Below are 21280 nucleotides of genomic sequence, written 5' to 3' on the forward strand. Positions count from 1 at the left end.
TAGAACAGGTAAATAAAACAACAAAATAGTATAATTTTAAAAAATATTTTACTTTCTAGTTCCTCTTCAACTTTGAATTTTCTAACGTCCCACATTCACTTGATCATCTTTTTCATTTCTAGCTTATATTTTTCCTATAAGTTTTCTTCTTAATGAATTATTTCCATTTGTTAATATTAAGGTGGTTAAGCATGAAGGTCAGAAAGTTGAGATAATTCAGCCAGTGCTAGAGAAGTTATTATGCAGAAGTTAATGGCTAGCTCTTTTTCAATTTTAATGAGTATATCAACGTGATTAAATTGTGATGGGATATGCTTGGCTTGGGACAAAGTCCAGCACCCTTCTTTTCAACAGCCATGACCTTTGGAGTCTTATCAGAACTTGAAGAAGATACAGAACGATCTAGACCAGAGGGTTTTTATTAACATCACCATGACTGGTACACCACTGGTAACTGGGCATCAGCCTTATTCTGAACTAGACATGATTCCAAACTGGACATTTTAAAGTTTGCTCCATGTTCAGCCCATTTCCCAATACCTTGATGACAGAAAGTAATATCAGAGGCAGAGTCTACCTTCCCTTGTCTTGATTTCTCACCCCAAATTCTGAGATGTTCACCTGCTGGTTTCCTTCTGCAGGAGGGGATATCTTATACCCCTTCTCTCACCCCTGGGCACTGGAGCAGGCATTGCTCTGTGTCCTAATTTAATCAGGTTTCCTCTCTCCCTATTGAAAGTGCAAACACGAATCTAAAAAAAGGGGGGTTGGAAGGGATCCTGTTCGCCTCCCTTTTCTTAGAGCATTTCCTTTATAAGACTTGGAATTGTAAATTCTTTCCCTTTCCGTTTGAGATGTATATAAATACTTTTAAGAGCCAAATAAGCTTCTCACCAGTTCTACAACCTAAAAGAATGTTTTCCTTGAGGGCTGCCTCCTTGAAGTAATGTAAACATCAAGGAAGACAGAGCCTCCATCTCTCCTTCTCTGTGGAGGGTGGGAGTTTAGACATCTGGCTCCAAGTTGTAAACCTACCTACTTGTCATGGAAATATGAGAAGTTTTCATTTTCTTTTGGATAAAGGCAATCAGCTCCCACAGATGGCCACCCCAGTTACCAGGTGAATTTAGGATAAACTATATTTAACAAGTGGTGCTGTCAAGTCTTCTTGAGGACTAGTTATTTCTATCTTGAGAACACGTATGGAAAGCAGTGATATAAAAGAGGGAGGTATTTTCTGCCTCCGTGATCTCTTTAGCAGATTGCCAGTGATGTGCATTGCAGCCTGTGTTAGTGCTTATTCAATAACAAAACTGGGCTGTCTCTCCTCTACCTTTAAGGAGAGGTTTCGTGGGTTGGCAGGAGATTTTATTCTTAATTATATCCCCCAAACCGGACAGATGGCAGGCTACTTAAGGACAGCAAGGCTATGTTATTCCATTAAATTCGACAAACAGTTGATTGGACTCCATGGATGTGTGAGGCACTGCTTGGTCAGAAACATAAATACGATATTGCACTCACTGCAATGATGTTTATCACTGAATTAAGCACCCATAGAAGACAGCACTGTGCTTGGAGTCAGGGAGCTCGGGCAGCAAACAGGCTCTGCCAGCTACGAGCCACGTGGAGACTGCCAGCCCACAGTGAGTTTCGGTGCCCTCATTTGTAAAATATTACAAATGTAATAATAGCTCAACAAATTGCACTTTTTTTTTTTAAATTCTCCCTGAGCAACCCTGACATGTAGTATAGCTATACAACGTCTGAAAATATACAGACATAAAATTAGTTATGCAAAGCTAAAATAAATTTCTTGGTTTTTCTACAAATGAATTGAATTTGGTGTACAATCCCTCCATTTCTGTTGGGGGCTGGAAGCATCGTCTTGCTACCTCAATTCCATTCAGTCCTTTCAAGCTCAGCTACATTTGAATAAATGCCCCTTTTCTTTTTAGGGGTAGTTTAAGGTCAAGGTGACCCACTACAAGCTGGGTAATGTGTCCTCCATCCCCCATCAGGGGAACTGATGAGGCTGTATTGGGGGTTTGGGGCTTTCTCTCTGCTGACTTGGCCACCATCTCAGCTCCCAAAGCTAAGAGCTCTGATTCCCAGTGATGTCCTCCGTATGTGCTTCCTAGAGTGCTGTAACACAGAGCACGGAGTTGGTGGCTTCAAACAACAGACATTTATTTGATCACAATTCTGCAGGCCAGAGTCCAAAATTGAGTTGTCGGCAAGACCGCACTCTCTCCAAAGGCCACCGGGGGAGAATCCTTCCTTGTCTTTTCCAGCTGCTGGTGGCCTCCACTGTCCCTTGGCTTGTCACTTTGTAACACCAGTCACTTGGCCTTTATCTAACACCAGTCACAAGGCTTTCTCTCTGTGTCTTGTGCTCTTCTGTCTCTTACAAGGACACTTGTCATTGGACTTAGGGCCCACTCAGATAATCCAGGATGATCTCATCACAAGATCCTTAATTTAATTACATCTGCAAAGACTCTTTTTCCAATAAAGTCGTGTTCATAGGTTCTGTGGGTTAAGCCATGGTCCCATTTTTGTGGGGGCCCATTTAATCCACTATACTCTCTGCGTGGTCTTTTTTTTTTTTTTTTTTTTTAGAGACAGAGCCTCACATTGTCACCCAGGCTGGAGTGCAGTGGTGTGATCTCAACTCACGCAGCCTCCACCTCATGGGCTCAAGTGATCCTCCCACCTCAGTCTCCCAAGTAGCTGGGACTACAGGCACCTACCACTACGCCTGGCTACCTTTTTTTTGTATTTTTTGTAGAGACAAGGTTGACCAGGCTGTTCTCGAACTCCTGGATCTTGGCCTCCCAAAGTGCTAGGATTACAGGCGTGAGCCACCACGCCTGGCCTCCGCATGGTCTTTGGCTTGGGCTGTTGTTCCCGCAACGGATATATTAGCTCTCAACTCAGGGAACCTCAGAAAGGGCTGCCATTCCATTTGGAACTAACGGAGACTTGTTCTTGCGGGATATTCCGGGCCTCTCCACCTAGAACTCTCAGGCAGCTGCCCAACTCTGCCCTGGCTGCCCCTGGCCCATGTGGGGCCCCCAGCAAGGTTCTCTCCCCATCAGGTTCCAAGAAGAATTAGGGTCAAGTCTTGGATGTCAAAACACACCTGTGTGGGTACCAACGCTGCCAATGCCCCCAAGTGAGGTGTGTGGGCATCTCCCACGGAAACACGCTCTGTCTCTCTCTCTCCAGGGCTTTCTGTCTCTCTCATGCTCCATCCCAGAAATCAGTCTTATTTCCTCTCACAAAGCAGGAACGTGAGAGAAAATTGGAGCGCGGATGGGAAGGGCGGCCACGCAAGTTTGAAGGAGGAGGACCCGAAATGAAGCCACATCAGAAATTCACACATTTAGTTCTGTACCATTTTGAAGCATTTAGACTTGGAGAGCCCATCTGGGCACATGGGCCAGGGGAGCACTTTCTGAACACTACTTATTGAAGATTGTGACACAATGATAGAGACCCAAAGATGCTCTCCCAAGCCACACAGATGCCAAGGAGAAGACTGATTTTGGAAAAAAGCTGTGAGAAAGCCATTCCAGGTGGCGTGGTCAGGGCCTGGTGAGTAAGTCTGGCCAGAGTCTGGCTTCCAGGCAGAGGGCTTGGAGGCTGGAGAGGAAGGCAGGATGGGCAGGCGTCTTGAGTGCCACAGAGGTCACGGATAAGAGAGGGAGGCTGGAATAATCACAAAGTGATGACATCAGTTTCTTTCTGCTAAATTTTTCCTTTTAAAAGTTCTGAGGTTTTTTTGTGTGTGTTTTTGTTTTTAATGCATGTAATGTAGCCAGTTTAAACTGGCTCAGCTGGGCATGGTGACTCATGCCTGTAATCCCAGCAGTTTGGGAAGCTGAGGCAGGACTGCTTGACCCCAGGAATTTGAGACCAGCCTGGGCAACCCCATCTCTCAAAAAAAAAAATTAGTCAAAAATTAGTCAGGCATGGTGGTGCATGCCTGTGGTTCCAGCTACTTGGGAGGAGGCTGTGGTGGAAGGATTTCTTGAGCCTGGGAGGTCGAGGCTGCAGTGAGCTGTGAATGTGGCACTGCACTCTAGGCCTGGATGGCAGAGCAAGTCCCTGTCTCCAAAAACTAAAAACAAACAACAAAAAAATAAACTGGCTCACTGAAATAGTAACTAGACAGGGTTAAGTGCAGTTTGACAAATGTTACAATGTTTTCTGGCCGGACGCGGTGGCTCACGCCTATAATCCCAGCAATTTGGGAGGCCGAGGCGGGAGGATCACGAGGTCAGGAGATCGAGACCATCCTGGCTAACACAGTGAAACCCCGTCTCTACTAAAAGTACAAAAACTTTAGCTGGGCGCAGTGGCGGGCGCTTGTAATCCCAGCTACTCAGGAGGCTGAGGCAGGAGAATGGTGTGAACCCGGGAGGTGGAGCTTGCAGTGAGCCGAGATCACACTACTGCACTCTAGCCTGGGCGACAGAGCAAGACTCCATCTCAAAAAAAAAAAAAATTTTTTTATATATATATATATATGTAATGTTTTCTTACCTTGGTTAAACAAGAAACCAGTATAGTTTATACTTTTCCCTTGGGAGAAAGAGAGAAAAGCCACTCTCAGAGCAGAAGGACAGAGAGAGCCACGGCATGCCAGCTGCACTGACTCCTCGTGGCAGATGTGTTTGATATTTGCTGTGGATAGGAGAAGGCAAGACGCCAAAAGGAAGAGCTTTGGCTTCTCTGGGGAAACGCTGCATGACTTCACAACGGGAAGGCCCAAACTTAGAGAATTGTGAACAAACTCTCGGGGAGAGGGTTGGCAGCAAATTTAAGAATAATATAATAAAGTTTGAAGTTTGCTTGAAAGTAGCATAAACCTAATTTTATTCAGCAAATATCTGTTTAGGCATCATTTTTCAATTAATGTGACAGTGGGGTGACAAAAGCACAAACTTTCAAAACAGAAACTGGTTCAAAATGTGTGTGTGTGGTGGGGGGCTTGGGTTTTCCCCTGAAGCCCTATTTGAATGTGGACTTTCAGATTGATCCTTATCTCCCTGTCCCTGGCATGTAGGGCACTGTGATAAGGTGGCAACTGGCACTCCGGGTGAGAGATGACTAAAGTCTGACCCAAGGCTTTGGCTGTGTCTTTGCAATGAAAACAGAAGATTCAGGAGGTGCAGGGTGAGTCTGTAGCTGATTGCCAGGAGGTGAGAATGACTTTGCGGTTCTTTTCTCACAGACTCTAATAAGGTGACAATAACCACTGTGATAAAGGGTAGAAGTGAAGGAAGAATGGCAGCTTGGCGTCCATCATATTTACGTTATCAACGATACAGTATTTTCCTACAAACCCAGCGCAATGTGGATTTGGACTGGAAAAGCAGGTCGACCTGGGTGTCAGACACTTGCCAACACATGGTATGGAAAGTCATGGGAATGGGAGACAAGCCCTCAATTCTGAAAGGAAGAATCATTTTTCAGTTCTCTGAGTGTTCTCATTTGTTCTGTTTTTACAGAAAGCTGAGGTAATGCTCATTAGTAATCAGAACCCATTACAGCGATCTCTGCACGTTACCTTCAGCTAGTGTTTACCTACACTGCCACATGTTGCTGTGCCAAAAGGTTTTTCTATAGAAGCCTGGGAAGTCTCTCTCAGAATATTTATGAATGACATAATAGAATTTTGACCTTTCAGCTTAGTGGATTTCAAAAGCGTAATTTTCCAGGTTGAAACTGGTACCTGGACCAGGGTCTCACAGGCGTTTGATTTCTCTAATATTCTTTATGACTCTCCTCTTTCTCTAATACCTCCTTTTCCTTTTTCTCCTCTGAAACAGCTCAGATTCACCTCAGTTAATGGTGTGGTAGTTATTTGCTCTGTTTAAGTTTTATGCATGTGACCACAGATATATTTATTTATTTTTCCGTTTAACTACAATAAATTTCAGTCAAATTCAATAAATTACTGAAACAGTTGCGTTTACAAGTATAATTATTTCTTCCAATTTTGTTGTGACGCAAATCATTTTGTCCAACATAATGTAGTTCTCATTCCCTCAGAATAAGACTTTTGGATTAGCACGATTCAAACAGCTGAAAAGTATGATTTATTTTTGCAAGAGGGCAGCCTTGTCATTCACAATGGATTTTCTGGTTGAAAATTTCTCTCCCTGTAGCAACATATCCTATTTTACATTCTCTCTGACTCTGCGGATAGCCATGACCTTACCCTATATAGCTTTCCCTTTTCATTTTTCTTTCTTTTTATAAAGTTTAATTTTATGATTTTTTTCCTTTTATATAGCTTAAAGATGTCCCTTTAACTGAAATTTCACCTTTAATCTTATTTTCTTCTTTGTTGTGATCTTTATTAATAATTTCTATCTTTAAATTATTTTCAAATATACAATAGAAACACAGCAGGAATCAATGTCCCACACTCTTGCGTTTTTCTTTTCCTTTTTACCATTTACAATCACCCTATCCTAAGCTGTCTTGCCGCCTGTAGTATGAAACAATTTCACTTTTTACCTGGGTCAACAAAAAGTCAAATGTAATCAGAACAGTGTAAAATGGGATGCGTTCAACACAGATGCACTTTTAAATGAATTCTATACAATCGAGTTATTTAATTTACACTTTGGAATGCCCATTTCTGTCAGCAAAATATGACTATTCTCAGAAAGCTGTCACTACTGAGGCAAAATCAAGAGATTGCTGTGTTAATTTCAGCACTTCAAAGGTAACAAAAAGACTACCCACAATGAACGCTTAATTACATTTTCTCTCTTTTCAGTATTCACATCACAGGGCTTTGCTTTGAAACAGTAATAGACAGAAAAACATTGCAGGAAGAATGGAGTCTTTCAACTTGTTAGGCCTTCCACAGGCCTTATCCCCAAATCGTTGGCAAGGGTGGGGAAAAAGATGAATTTAACAAGCATTCAATAAATTGCAATCAGTCAGGACAGAAATACAGAATACATACCTGGCGGAAGAGAGAGATATTTGAAAGGGACAATACATGGTGGTTATGAATATGCATTTGCTATATACTTCAGCTTGATTTTCATTGTGGGCTGAAAATTGGTGCCCCCAGGGGTGATGAAATAGCCTGCTGTTCTTTATTCCAGAACAAGCTGCAACCACACATTTTGTTTTTCGCTGCTTGGGACATGCCTGTCCCTGACAAGACTAAATCAGGAACTCACCAAGTTGTATGGCACCACTGTTCAGTGTGAACAAAAGACAAATCAGAGCTTGTATGTTTATATAGACTACTTTTTTTTCCTTCTCACCCATTTGGGTTAAAACGCGTTGTAGTATTTTGTAAAAGGAAACATACAATTAAACAAAAATGCTCATTTTAAGGTAAGTTCAGCTCTAAAGACAGGTTTATGGAATAGAGATTTTAACTCGTGAAGTTTAGTTTTTAGGGGCATGCAATGTGAGTATAACACAGACCTGTCACTCTCACACATGTATTTATATGTTAGCCCACAGACCACCTCCAGCTGTTTTACTGCCACTACTTGTGATATTTCTCATAAGGCAGATTGGGAACAACTGGGAAGCAGATGTTTATTGATCACACAGCAAGTAGCAATGTACACATGCCTCTCTTATCATTTGCATCTTTAGGCCTTTGAACCACTGGTTTTGTTTGTTGGTTAGCCTGTCTGTGTTTGTTATTGCTAATGTCCAATTATTTGTAGCCCCTAAGAGGACACGAATTAAGCTCTTTCCCACTTTGGCCAGGACGTAGGTTAGTACCTGCACATGGTAGTACAGGTTCAGTAAAACTGTATCCAATCAAATTGAACTCACTTCATAAAGCCCATTACAGTAACTGTTAGTCTAAGGGTATAAAGGAAAAGAAAAACAACTGCTGATCATGTTTTAAGCAAATTTTTTTGTGAACTGGGGAAGTGACTTCAGTATTAGACTTTTTTGGGTAGTATAGAAGTGATAATCTTTGTTTTAATTTAGTTGTATAGTGTCTCCTTTTATTAAATTATCATTTAAAAATAATTTATAAGTTTAAAAGTTTGAATAGTTTACCTTTTTTGTTTTAGACTTCATAATTAGATAAATAAATATTCTAAAGCTTGCAGTTTCTCATATGAATCTGTTTGAGAAAAATTGGTTTGAGTTGTATTTAAACAGTATATTTCATCTAGCTTACACTATATCTAAATAGTAAGTAGAGATGAACTAAAGACTTAAAGGTGAAAAGCAAAAATTATAAACAATTAGAAGAAGCTATAGGAGTATATTTGTATTACCTCAGGTGGGAAAGAATTTCTTAAGCATGAGTTCAAAATAAATACAGGCCATCAGTGAAAAAACGATAGTTTTGACCTAATTTGATCATTCTACAATGTATACATGTATCAAAACATCCCGTTGTACCGCATAAATACCATAGGCCCCCCCTTATCCACTGTCTCACTTTCTGCAGTTTCAGTTACCTGTGGTCAGCCACAGCCTGAAAATATTAAGACATTTTGAAAAGGAGAGATGGAGACAGACAGAGAACGCGTATTCACATAACTTTTATTACAGTATATTGCCGTAACTGTTCTATTTTGTTATTATTGTTGTTAATTTCTTACTATGCCTCATTTATAAATTAAACTTTATCAAAGGTATGTATGTATAAGAAAACGTATAGACTTCTGAATTCTCAATTGCCTTACAGACTTTTAAAAAGTGTGAATAAAAGAACAAGTTATTTCAATTTTCAGTTTTAACTTTCAACTGTTTTTTGAAAATTGCAATAAAAAAAGTTAGAACAGATATTTTGGGTAGATAGTTAAATCAGTAAATGGAAAGAGTAGAATTAGAGATTGGTTTTCATCTTGTGCTCTGTGGATTCCTAAAGCCTCAGGTGAACCCCAGGAGTCCTTGGATGAATTTTAAGTGTTTTATAACCAATGCCATATTTTAGCCCATAAAGAAGATTTAGATTGCCCGAGAAGGCTATATACCAGTTTTAATATTTTATTTTATTATATTAGTGACCCCAGTAGAACTTTCACTTGAAAAAATATTACTTTACTAAATAATTTAATAGGCTAGTTTTTTCTCCCAGCTTTCATATTTTGTGTCTCTAAGAATCAAATGTATATCTGAGTGTGAAACATTTTCAGTGAGGAAAGTAAACCATTATGTTGCTTTATTAGGAAAACGATTAGGTTGATTACTATAAAATAATAAGATTGATATTCCCTGACATAGATGATTTCAATGAAATCTATCCTGCATTTAACCCACAATCAACAGTCTGAGCAATTCCATAGTTTTACAGTAACTTAAACACATGGTGCTTAATAAACTTAGTTGAACGCATAAATGATGTGTAAATGAATGGATGAATGAATAAATGGCACAGGCTTAAAGGTCCTGGAAGGGAAGATGCAAAGACCCCAGGGCTAAGTGTTGTGCAAACACCGGCACGGCCAGATTCAGCTTTGCAAGCCAGGCTTCCATTCCTACTGCACAATGTTCCTATCTTTTGTGAATGTTTTAAAAGTGGATTCCATGTATAAAAAGGCCAAAACTATGTCTATGTAGTTCTACTGTTTGAGCCCATGACTTCACACCATGTAACAATGAATTCTCATGAACTTTTCAGTGGACATGTCTTAGTTTTGAAAGCCTCTGTCTGTCTATAGCAAACACAACTTCTAAGTTATATCCAGTTTATCAAGGACTTATTTCACTCATAGATATTTAGAATTAAAACTGACCTTAGAGATTATATGTAATTTGTTTGATGTGAGTGATTCTTTGGCAGAAGTTTGATTTGACAAAGACATTTTTTCAAACTTTAAACTTCATTATCCAGGGAAGCAATAATAAGTAGCTGCAAGACTAAGGACCAAATCTAGATCAGACAGACCTGGGAACACTCTGATCATATTTACATTCCATGTGACATCAGATAAATTACTAAACTCTTCTGAGCCTCAGTTTCATCATCTGTTAACTGAGAATACTATCTAATGGGATGTTCCAAAGATTAGCAAAAATATTGTAAGATATTTTGTAACTGTAAGACATATTGCCAAAAACAATAGTAGCAGTTGTTTTTATTTCTTGTGTTCCTGATAAAGGGAAACACTTGAGTCCTCAACTTGCAACTTCTAACATAATGTTAGAACTTAGGTTTGCTTCTTAAATATGAACAAATTTATTACATAGAGCTATGCATTTGGTATTACATTCCTGCATTTCATAACATTTTTTCTTTGTTTTTAAAGAAGTACATTGAGGAGAAAAATCTGCTTGTGTGACAGAAGTCAGTTCTTAGTGGAGTTTGGTATTCAGTTTTCTTGTGCTTTTACAGTATTTGCAGCGATGTGTTTTATTTTTTTCCATGTGTTTTTTCCAGTCGCACATAGCACAAAAACACTGTGCTGATTTCTAATTAACTGACTGCACCCTGAGGTCTACAGCTTCTGTCTTCAGTTTAATTACAGCTGTGAAGAGGATGCAGTGAAATTGAAGACAGTGTCTCTACATGAGAAAAAAAATAATAATGGAGTTCCGGTTTGATCCTGAGATCATCTAGGTGTGAATGCTTGGGGATACTTAAATTGGTATGTAAATGTGAGATTTTCATTTTGTTCTGTCTTGTTTTCCCTCTTGCAAACACTGGTACCTGATGGAGGAAATATCTAACTTAACAAATCAAGCAGTTCTTTGATGTGTAGAAACCTAGAATGGAAGGAGGGATCTCATCCAACCAGACTAGTCTGCATTAGTCCTTTGGCTCCCATTTTGAAACGGACAATAGGCCAAATATCTGTTGATGCGCATCCCATTATAAATTCCAAGATATAATTGAAAAAAAAAAAAGCTGAACTCACCAGAGTGGCAAAAAGATGATAGAGAATGAAATAGATGGCAACCACAGGTGCCCACATATGTCCCACAGCATTTAGAGTTTGGTCCATTACGTCCACCCATCCTTCCTGGGTGAGGATCTGGAACATGGACATAAATGCCTAAGAAGAAAAGAACAAAGGTATTACACACTAGCTTTAGGCTTGCATACAACTTCAAATTAGCATGTGATGTTTGAAGACTTTGATCTCAATATTATTGATTTTTATCTGATCAGGGCAAGAACAGTCTTGATTCAACACATAGGAAAGATATGAGAATAAAGGTCTTAAAAATGTGATATTTATTTGATGTGGAATAAGAAAATAATTACCCTGAATTAAAATTAGTTTTGCTGGCAATAAATGCTGTTGAGCAAATTAGAAACAAATTCAACATCTTTGGTTTTTGCCGTTAATTTTTTTCCTTTCTTTTCCTTTCCTTTTTTGTTCCTGATGCTAAGAGAAACTTATTTTATAGTGAATTACATTTGTCTAAGGCATATAAAAGAACAATAACCTTAATTTTATTTTTATGGTACCCATCTATCATATTATTTTAGCTATCGTATTAAAAACATGGGACTCTTTAAAAAAGAAATATTTCTAAGTGATATTGCCACACTGAACAGCTTGAAGACAAACACATTTTTCATGATTTAAAAAAAGTTTCAAGGCACAGGGTCAAGATCACGGAAGAAGCCAAGACCAAAAAACAAAAAAATAAATAAATAAAAAATAAAGCATTCCAACAAAGGCCAGCCAAGCTAATAGAAGTAGCACCCAGGCATTAGGACTCCAAAGTAAGTACTTTTTCAAATATTGCATCCTGCATTCAGTGAAGTCTACCCAGGATCTACCAGGCCTAATTACATAGTAATGTAAGTATAATTTTCACACTTGATCTTAGCCAAAACGCCGAGAAGCGACCTAACTGTAATTTCCTTCAGTAAGGATAACAAGCTTTCTTAGAAGTACACTGTTCAAGGCCCAGAACACAGTGGACCTGTTTGAAAAAGGAGCAATTAATTGTTAAATGAACCATGAACTAGAAGATAAGTTCTTCCACTTACCCTTTGTCCATGTGCAAAGTAATTATTTTTACTTGAGTTGATCTTTCTATAATCTCATTATCTTGCAAAGTGTTTTGTTCACGAAAATATGAAGTATGTTGTTACTGATACTTGACCCCAGCATCACCAAGGACAACATACTACTTTCTTGCCATGGTGCCCAAGAGACGGCCACTCTCTGCAAAAATTATTCCTTCTAAAATTGCTTTTGAGAATTTTTCAACACATTACTTATCCTTATAAGTATTTCAGAACTCATCATTGAGGGCAATTATTTTTTTCCCTGTATTTTTTTCTCTTGAATATTTACTGTATCCAAAGGTGAGGAACACAAATTCCAAAGATGATTCACATAAAAATATCAGATTGCCGTATTTTCTTCAATGAAGGTATCAGTGTGAAAACATGTACATATCCTAGAGATTCAACAGCAATAGGTGAAGAGTCAAAATGCCTGTCAGTATCAAAGAAATTTCACTGGACATGGGTTTCTTTCCCCAAAAGTGGCAGGACAGCTCATGATTAAGCCTGACAGATTTATTTTGTTATCTGGAGACTAAAAATGTAGGTGCATCTTTCAGCTGTCTTGGTCACGAACCAGCTGATGTTTTTTCATCTGCTGTGTTACATCTGATCAACACAGCTATTATGTGTTCAGTAGATGCTCGGGAATATGGGGTTATGGGATTGTAATCTGTTGTTGTGAGATAAGCGATGCGGGCAAGAACACTGGGGTTATCCTCTTTTCATTTCAGAGTCTCAGGAGAAAAAAAAAATCTAATTTCCACATGGCTCAACCACCTGAAAGCTCATATTGTGAGATGCACTAAATTATATTTGTGAACAAAGCTTTCTGTGACAATGGGACCTGTGTGTTTATAGCTGCTGAAATGAATAAACCGACGAAAGGTAGTGCCAACAAATGCTTCTATTAGAGGCTGAAAATTAACTTGTGTCCTGCTTGAAGGGTGCCTTATCAGTTTTGTTGAGATTTTTATCCAGAAATTTAAATTCAAATGAAAGTGTGCTTGAGATAGTGACTCAAGTGCACTTACTGACTTACATTATACGTAGGGCCTGTGCTCTTTATTTATTCAAACAGGACTATTAGTGGTTACTAAAGGTTTGAGGGGATTGAGTGGAGTAAGACATAGTTTCTTCCCTTAAGAATTGTATAATCGAGAGGGGCAGAAAAAGATGAACAGGATCAATTCTCAAAAAGGAAGAATATTGGCCAGGCATGGTGGCTCATGCCTGTAACCCCAGCACTTTGGGAGGCCAAGGTGGGCAGATCACTTGAGGTCAGGAGTTACAGACCAGCCTTGGCCAACATGGTGAAACCCCGTTTCTACTAAAAATGCAAAAATCAGCCAGGTGTGGTAATGGTCGCCTGTAATCCCAGCTAGTCCGGAGGCTGAGGCAGAAGAATCACTTGAACCTGGGAGGTGGAGGTTTCAGTGAGCTGAGATTGTGCCACTGCACTCCAGCCTGGACAACAGAGCAAGACCCCGTCTCAAAAGAAAAAAGAAAATAAAAAGAAAGGGAAGAATAGTAACTTTGGTGTGCAAGCAAAATACGGTAAAACTACTGAGGGGCAACAGAGAAGAGCCAATTTAGTCCTCTTGGGTGAATCAAGAACAGTTTTGGGAAAATGAAGCAACTGACCTCAGTAATGCAGAGGAGTAGAGTTTCAGTGGAAAGAAGGCAGAGAGGAAGTTGTTTCCCTGAACTACCTATTCACATGTTCTTCCATTTTTCTGCCCTATTGACCATTTCATTTTCTTTATTGGTTTCCACCAACCCTTTACAAATTAAGAAAACCCATCTTTTATCTGCCATGTATGTTCAATGCATTTTCCCCTATACATTTCTTATATGTTTGCAAAGATCAGTTTTAAATTTAGTGTGGCCTAATTTGTCATTCCTTTTAAGTGTTTTTATTTTGCTTAAAAAGACTTCTCTCGCTGCATGATTAGACAGAAATTTACCCGTGGTTTTATGCAGTAGTTTTACACTTTCCTTGCTTTATTATTTTAAACATGTTAAACCTGAACTGGCTGTTTAAATCAGTTTAAATCTGAAATTGATTTTGGTATAAGTAATGAGACAGGAATTTTTTGTTTTCACTTCTGATGGTGTTATGCCTATCCCTATTTAGGATTTCTTGATTTATCCACTTTAGACATAGACTTCTGCTATGATACGTAAAGATTTCATTTAGGCACAACATCACTCCCCACTTCCCTTAACCACTCCCAAATTTGTATGTAAATCTCTATTTCTTTTTCCATCAAACTAGAAAGACTTGACCCCTTCCAGGGTGAGATGAAGGTATTACCACTGCCACCTGTCAGGTCGCCTCTTCTCTCTGCTTTCATTTTCCATCTTGTGTCATGTATACATTTATATCCTCAAGTTTGACAATATTTACATTTTGTTTTTCTATCATAATTGGGTCATCCGTGCTTCTCAGCAAGTTGATAATCAATATGTTGATAGTCAATGTTTCCTATGAAAACATTGCTCACTCTTGGGCCAGGTAATGTTCTAAAATTATACTTCCCCCTCCAAGACTCTATTAGACAGTAAATGGTCAAGGTTAAATGGAACCTTTCTTACCTTCCATGAATTGCTCAGAATCTGGGCCAATTTAACTCACGTTATTTGGGCCATTGTTTTTTTAACACAGTTCTTGGTTTGGTTTTGTTTTTGCTGAGATTTTCTGACTATTTCTCACATGTCTCATTGGGAAAATAAATATATTCTTTCTTTCTTCTATCTCAAGTAGCTTCCAGATTCTCACACATTACACCTATCATTTAGAATAAACCCTTCTTACTATCCTACAGATGTTCTCCTTTAAACCATCAATTGCCCAGAAACCATTTGATTCTTACTCTCATAGATATTATTATGTTATTCTCGGGGTCCTCTCACTACCTGTTTTAATTTGAACTAATTTCTTTCTAGACTGGTTCCACAGTTGCCAAAATTTCCACTTTTAACATTATTATCTAGATCTTTTATTCTTTCTAATACAGGGGCAGAGAATTATTCCAGACATCTCAACTCACTCATTAGCGTCCTTTTTCAATTTATCAACTAGATTTTCTTCTCTGTGTTTTACTGTCTCAGTATGAGGAGACGGGTACAGGGAAAGAAGTATTAGCTGAGGCTGTGTATGGGCAAATATGCTTAAAATATCAGGCTTCAGATATTTCTTCAATTCAGGTAGATTCAGGAAATCTTTATTGCAGCCAGAACTAATCAGTCTTAAGTGTTCACTTCCCCAAATTCACTGGCCTCTCTCCAGCCATCATTCCCACTCCACTGACTCCCGGTAAGGGAGAAGTCAATGTCCTTCTGTTGGTTTTGGTTCTCTGTATGGGCGAATAGGACAACTTCTGGGGCTTTCATCACCCCTCTTTATCCTGAGCCTCCTGTACTCTTGAAGCTTCTGTTTTCATCTCTTCATATTTTCATTATGCTACATTTTTGTACCAGAATGGGAGCTGATTCATTTTCAGAAGGTATGACATTTTGCCTTCACTCTCAAGCCTTCTCAGCTGAAAAGAATAAAAATGGTGAGATCTAGTGGATTATTTTGCCTCTGGAACAAGTGGCTTCTACACATGAGTGGTTCTTATCACTTTCCAGGGCTCTGCATAGCCCTTTGGCCACAGACTTCACAGATTGGGGAATTTGAGTATATGGTTTAGTTGTTTTTCCAAGTTCATTTCTTCTTAACTTCTTCCAGAAGACAGTCTTGAGGGATGAGCCTAGAATATTCATATTCTCTCTCATTCTCTTCTCTTCTTCTCCAACCCTTTCCTCTTCCTCCTTCATCTTTCTCTTCTTTTCTTTCCTCCCAGCTGCTATTCAGAGAAAACGGCATGAAATTGTAGCTCTACCTTACTGTGGTTATGCTGGTATAATTTTCTCAGGTCATTTTATTCATTTCCTTAGGTTTTATTGGCAGGGGAGTTGGGTAATTTTGCTCTATTTTGCTATTTTACCCCTCAAGTCCAAACCTATACATGTAAGTATGAGTAAACAACTGTGTTTACAAGTGCTATTTTGTTTGCTGCTAGTAACATCATCACATATTAAACATCACTATACAGGTCAATCACTGTTAATGCTGCAGATGCCTCCCTGCTGATAACAGCACCAGGGATGAGTAGTTTACTTGAGAATGGTCCAGTTTGCTATGAGGTGATCTGGAACAAGCAACTCTACCCTGCCAGAGAAGAAATAAGTAAATCAAAAGCATCTCTAGTGAATTTTAATGGAAAAATATGAAGAAAAATCAGATTGCCAACGGGAGGCTCTGGAAGTGAACAAATGAATGGAGATCAGCCATGCAGCTGAGTGGGGCAACAAAAGGGAAATTACAAAGTCAAAGTTGCCAGCACATTGATGTTCCCAGGAATCAGTCCCTGCATGAACAGAATTTAAGTGGAAAAGAAAACACATTGAATAAAGAGACTGCAATGATTTTCACTGAATGGAGAAGAAAGATTTTGAAAATAATGAGCTGAGTTCAGTTCTTGTTTCTAATTAGAGTGTATCATCTTCCTTGGATATTTGAGAACAGAGTGAGAACCAGAGAGTAGAGGGTGAAAGCACAACAAGAATGTATGAGGAACCTTATGCAAAAATTAATTCAAGATGGATTAAATACTTAAATGTCAGACCTAAAACCATAAAAACCCTAGAAGAAAACCTAGGCAATACCATTCAGGACATAGGCATGGGCAAGAACTTCATGTCTAAAACACCAAAAGCAATGGCAACAAAAGCCAAAATTGACAAATGGGATCTAACTAAACTAAAGAGCTTCTGCACAGCAAAAGAAACTACCATCAGAGTGAACAGGCAACCTACAGAATGGGAGAAAATTTTTGCAATCTACTTATCTGAGAAAGGGCTAATATCCAGAATCTACAATGAACTCAAATTTACAAGAAAAAAACAAACAAACCCATCAAAAAGTGGGCAAAGCATATGAACAGACACTTCTCAAAAGAAGACATTTATGCAGCCAACAGACACATGAAAAAATGCTCATCATCACTGGCCATCAGAGAAATGCAAATCGAAACCATAATGAGACACTGTCTCACACCAGTTAGAATGGCGATCATTAAAAAGTCAGGAAACAACAGGTGCTGGAGAAGATGTGGAGAAATAGGAACACTTTTACACTGTTGGTGGGACTGTAAACTAGTTCAACCATTGTGGAAGTCAGTGTGGTGATTCCTCAGGGATCTAGAACTAGAAATACCATTTGACCCAGCCATCCCATTACTGGGTACATACCCAAAGGATTATAAATCATGCTGCTAGAGATGCAACAACAAAAAAGAATTTTAGACCAATATCCCTGATGAACATCGATGCAAAAATTCTCAATAAAACACTGGCAAACCGAATCCAGCAGCACATCAAAAGGCTTATCCACTATGATCAAGTGGGCTTCATCCCTGGGATGCAAGGCTGGTTCAACATATGCAAATCAATAAACGTAATCCAGCATATAAACAGAACCAACAACAAAAACCACATGATTATCTCAATAGATGCAGAAAAGGCTTTTGACAAAATTCAACAATGCTTCATGCTAAAAACTCTCAATAAATTAGGTATTGATGGGACGTATCTCAAAATAATAAGAGCTATCTATGACAAACCCACAGCCAATATCGTACTCAATAGGCAAAAACTGGAAGCATTCCCTTTGAAAACTGGCACAAGACAGGGATGGCCTCTCTCACCACTCCTATTCAACATAGTATTGGAAGTTCTGGCCAGGGCAATCAGGCAGGAGAAGGAAATAAAGGGTATTCAATTAGGAAAAGAGGAAGTCAAATTGTCCCTGTTTGCAGATGACATGATTGTATATCTAGAAAGCCCCATCGTCTCAGCCCAAAATCTCCTTAAGCTGATAGGCAACTTCAGCAAAGTCTCAGGATACAAAATGAATGTGCAAAAATCACAAGCATTTCTATACACCAATAACACACAGAGAGCCAAATCATGAGTGAACTCCCATTCACAATTGCTTCAAAGAGAATAAAATACCTAGGAATCCAACTTTCATGTGTCCAATCTCCCTCTTCAAGGAGAACTACAAACCACTGCTCAATGAAATAAAAGAGGATACAAACAAATGGAAGAACATTCCATGCTCATGGGTAGGAAGAATCAATATTGTGAAAATGGCCATACTGCCCAAGGTAATTTATAGATTCAATGCCATCCCCATCAAGCTACCAATGATTTTCTTCACAGAATTGGAAAAAACTACTTTAAAGTTCACATGGAGCCAAAAAAGAGCCCACATTGCCAAGTCAATCCTAAGCCAAAAGAACAAAGCTGGAAGCATCAAGCTACCTGACTTCAAACTGTACTATAAGGCTACAGTAACCAAAACAGCATGGTACTGGTACCAAAACAGAGATATAGACCAATGGAACAGAACAGAGCCCTCAGAAATAATGCCACATATCTACAACTATCTGATCTTTGACAAACCTGACAAAAACAAGCAATGGGGAAAGGATTCCCTATTTAATAAATGGTGCTGGGAAAACTGGCTAGCCATATGAAGAAAGCTGAAACTGGATCCCTTCCTTACACCTTATACAAAAATTAATTTAAGATGGATTAAAGACTTAAATGTTAGACCTAAAACTATAAAAACTCTAGAAGAAAACTTAGGCAATACCATTCAGGACATAGGCATGGGCAAGGACTTCATGACTAAAACAACAAAAGCAATGGCAACAAAAGCCAAAATTGACAAATGGGATCTAATGAAACTAAAGAGCTTCTGCATGGCAAAAGAAACCACCATCAGAGTGAACAGGCAACCTACAGAATGGGAGAAAATTTTCGCAACCTACTCATGTGACAAAGGGCTAATATCCAGAATCTACAATGAACTCAAACAAATGTACAAGAAAAAAAAAACAAACCCATCAAAAAGTGGGTGAAGGATATGAACAGACACTTCTCAAAAGAAGACATTTATGCAGCCAAAAGACAGATGAAAAAACGCTCATCATCACTGGCCATCAGAGAAATGCAAATCAAAACCACAATGAGATAACCATCTCACACCAGTTAGAATGGCCATCATTAAAAAGTCAGGAAACAACAGGTGCTGGAGAGGATGTGGAGAAATAGGAACACTTTTACACTGTTGGTGGGACTGTAAATTAGTTCAACCATTGTGGAAGTCAGTGTGGCAATTCCTGAAGGATCTAGAACTAGAAATATCATTTGACCCAGCCATCCCATTACTGGGTATATACCCAAAGGATTATAAATCATGCTGCTATAAAGACACATGCACACGTATGTTTATTGTGGCACTATTCACAATAGCAAAGACTTGGAACCAAGCCAAATGTCCAACAATGCTAGACTGGATTAAGAAAATGTGGTACATATACACCATGGAATACTATGCAGCCATAAAAATGATGAGTTCATGTCCTTTGTAGGGACATGGATGAAGCTGGAAACCACCATTCTCAGCAAACTATCGCAAGGACAAAAAATCAAACACCACATGTTCTTACTCATAGGTGGGAATTGAACAATGACAACACATGGACACAGAAAGGGGCCTGTTGTGGGGTGGGTGGAGGGGGGAAGGATAGCATTAGGAGATATACCTAATGTAAATGATGAGTTAATGGGTGCAGCACACCAACATGGCAAGTGTATACATATGTAACAAACCTGCACGTTGTGCACATGTACCCTAGAACTTGAAGTATAAAAATATATATATAAAGAGAAATGTCACAGGGATGCTCCGGGTGAAAACACAGAGAAAGGTGGTGAACAAGCATCTTTGAGTCACCAAAAGGGCCAGAGCACTGCACTACAGAGCCACAAAATCCAATGCCAGCCCTTTACATGCTCCTTTGCTGGTTTCTCAATTTCTTTATGTCTAAATGTTGCAGAGCTCCAGTACTTGACCTCAGATCTTTTCTTATATCTCAATACTCACTACCTGCTTGATCTCATCCATTATAATGCCTTTACATCCCATGTATGCTCTGATGACTTCCACAGTTATATTTGCAGCCCCACCTCCAGAATCAACTCCACATTTTTACTTGGACAGATGTTAGATAAACAGGAATCTCAAGTATTTGATGTCTCATATGAAACTCCTCATGCCGCATTTTGAAACCTGCTCTTTCTGCACTCCTTCCCAGCCAAGAAAATGGCAAATCTATTCTTCAAGTTATTCAGGCCAATGACCCTGAAGACATCTTTGGTTCTTCTCATTTCCTCACATCCTACATCCAATCTTTCAGGAAATCCTGCTAAATCCAACCTTAGTCCTTGCTTCCAGTTCTGCATTTGTCCCTGATCTTCCTTGATATTACTACTAAAACAGATAACAGTTTTCCCCTAAATGCCCGCACACTTTGGTGCTGTATTTTCTGCTTATAAGTTGAGATTAAGAGCATTGGATAAAAATGAGACCACCAAAGAGGGAAAAAAGGGGGATAAGCAAAAGTCTCCATAGCTTCTCTTTTGTTCCTAGCACCCCTTAAACATCAACATAGGTAGGCTAGGCCATGTTGCCTACACCAGGCTTCCCACAGGGCCACTGAGGATCCATGCCATAGGGTCATGGCAGAGCCAGATCATCAATAGCAGAAGATCCTTTTCTCTCTCAAGCCCCAAGGACCCATTTCTGACCCTAAATATCTCTAATAGACTTCCTTAGAGTTAGGTGAAGGCAAAGCAAGGGTATTTTCCTATGCTGAAATAAACAGGCTGAAAGATCATGCAAAGGAGTTTTAAGCCCTTAAAAAATATCATGGATGACCTTTGAAATTTGATGACTCAATGCATATTTTGGTATTTTAGTATGTGTGGATATCAATTTAAGTTAAAACATAGTCAAATATTAAGAAAAAGTAGAATGGTTAAACATCTTGGGTTTTGGTCAAAATAGAGTAAGTAGAATATATAGTACTGTCCCTTTGCTATATCTATATGCCAATATAGATATAGCTATATGCTATATCCCAAGCACATAGATATACTTTTTTGTGCATATAAATGCTTGAAAGTCTATACAATAAACCTGTAACTCCCAGGACTGGAATGGAAAGGACTAAGGAACTAGGGAAGGGGTCTATATATTTTTTTTACTTTTAAAAGAAATAGGTTTTTGAGATACAATTTGCATACCATAAAGTTCACCTTTTACAGTGTACAATTAAGTGGGTTTTAGTTTATTCACATGGTTGTGCAACCATTACCACTATCTAATTTAAG

The 21280-nt window shown here is 38.9% G+C and overlaps 1 protein-coding gene across 7 annotated transcripts in view; it reads right to left on the reverse strand.

Annotated features, from left to right (window-relative positions):
* Positions 1–21280, reverse strand: part of NALCN (sodium leak channel, non-selective) — a 365686-nt gene that overhangs the window by 128781 nt on the left and 215625 nt on the right. For all 7 annotated transcript variants that reach the window (XM_030813654.1, XM_030813651.1, XM_030813653.1 and 4 more), the window contains one exon: positions 10878–11015. In XM_030813654.1, coding sequence (XP_030669514.1) covers positions 10878–11015 — 138 coding nt within the window. The remainder of the gene's footprint in view (positions 1–10877; positions 11016–21280) is intronic.

The sequence above is a fragment of the Nomascus leucogenys genome, chromosome 5 (assembly GCF_006542625.1).
Source record: "Nomascus leucogenys isolate Asia chromosome 5, Asia_NLE_v1, whole genome shotgun sequence".
NCBI lineage: Eukaryota > Metazoa > Chordata > Mammalia > Primates > Hylobatidae > Nomascus > Nomascus leucogenys.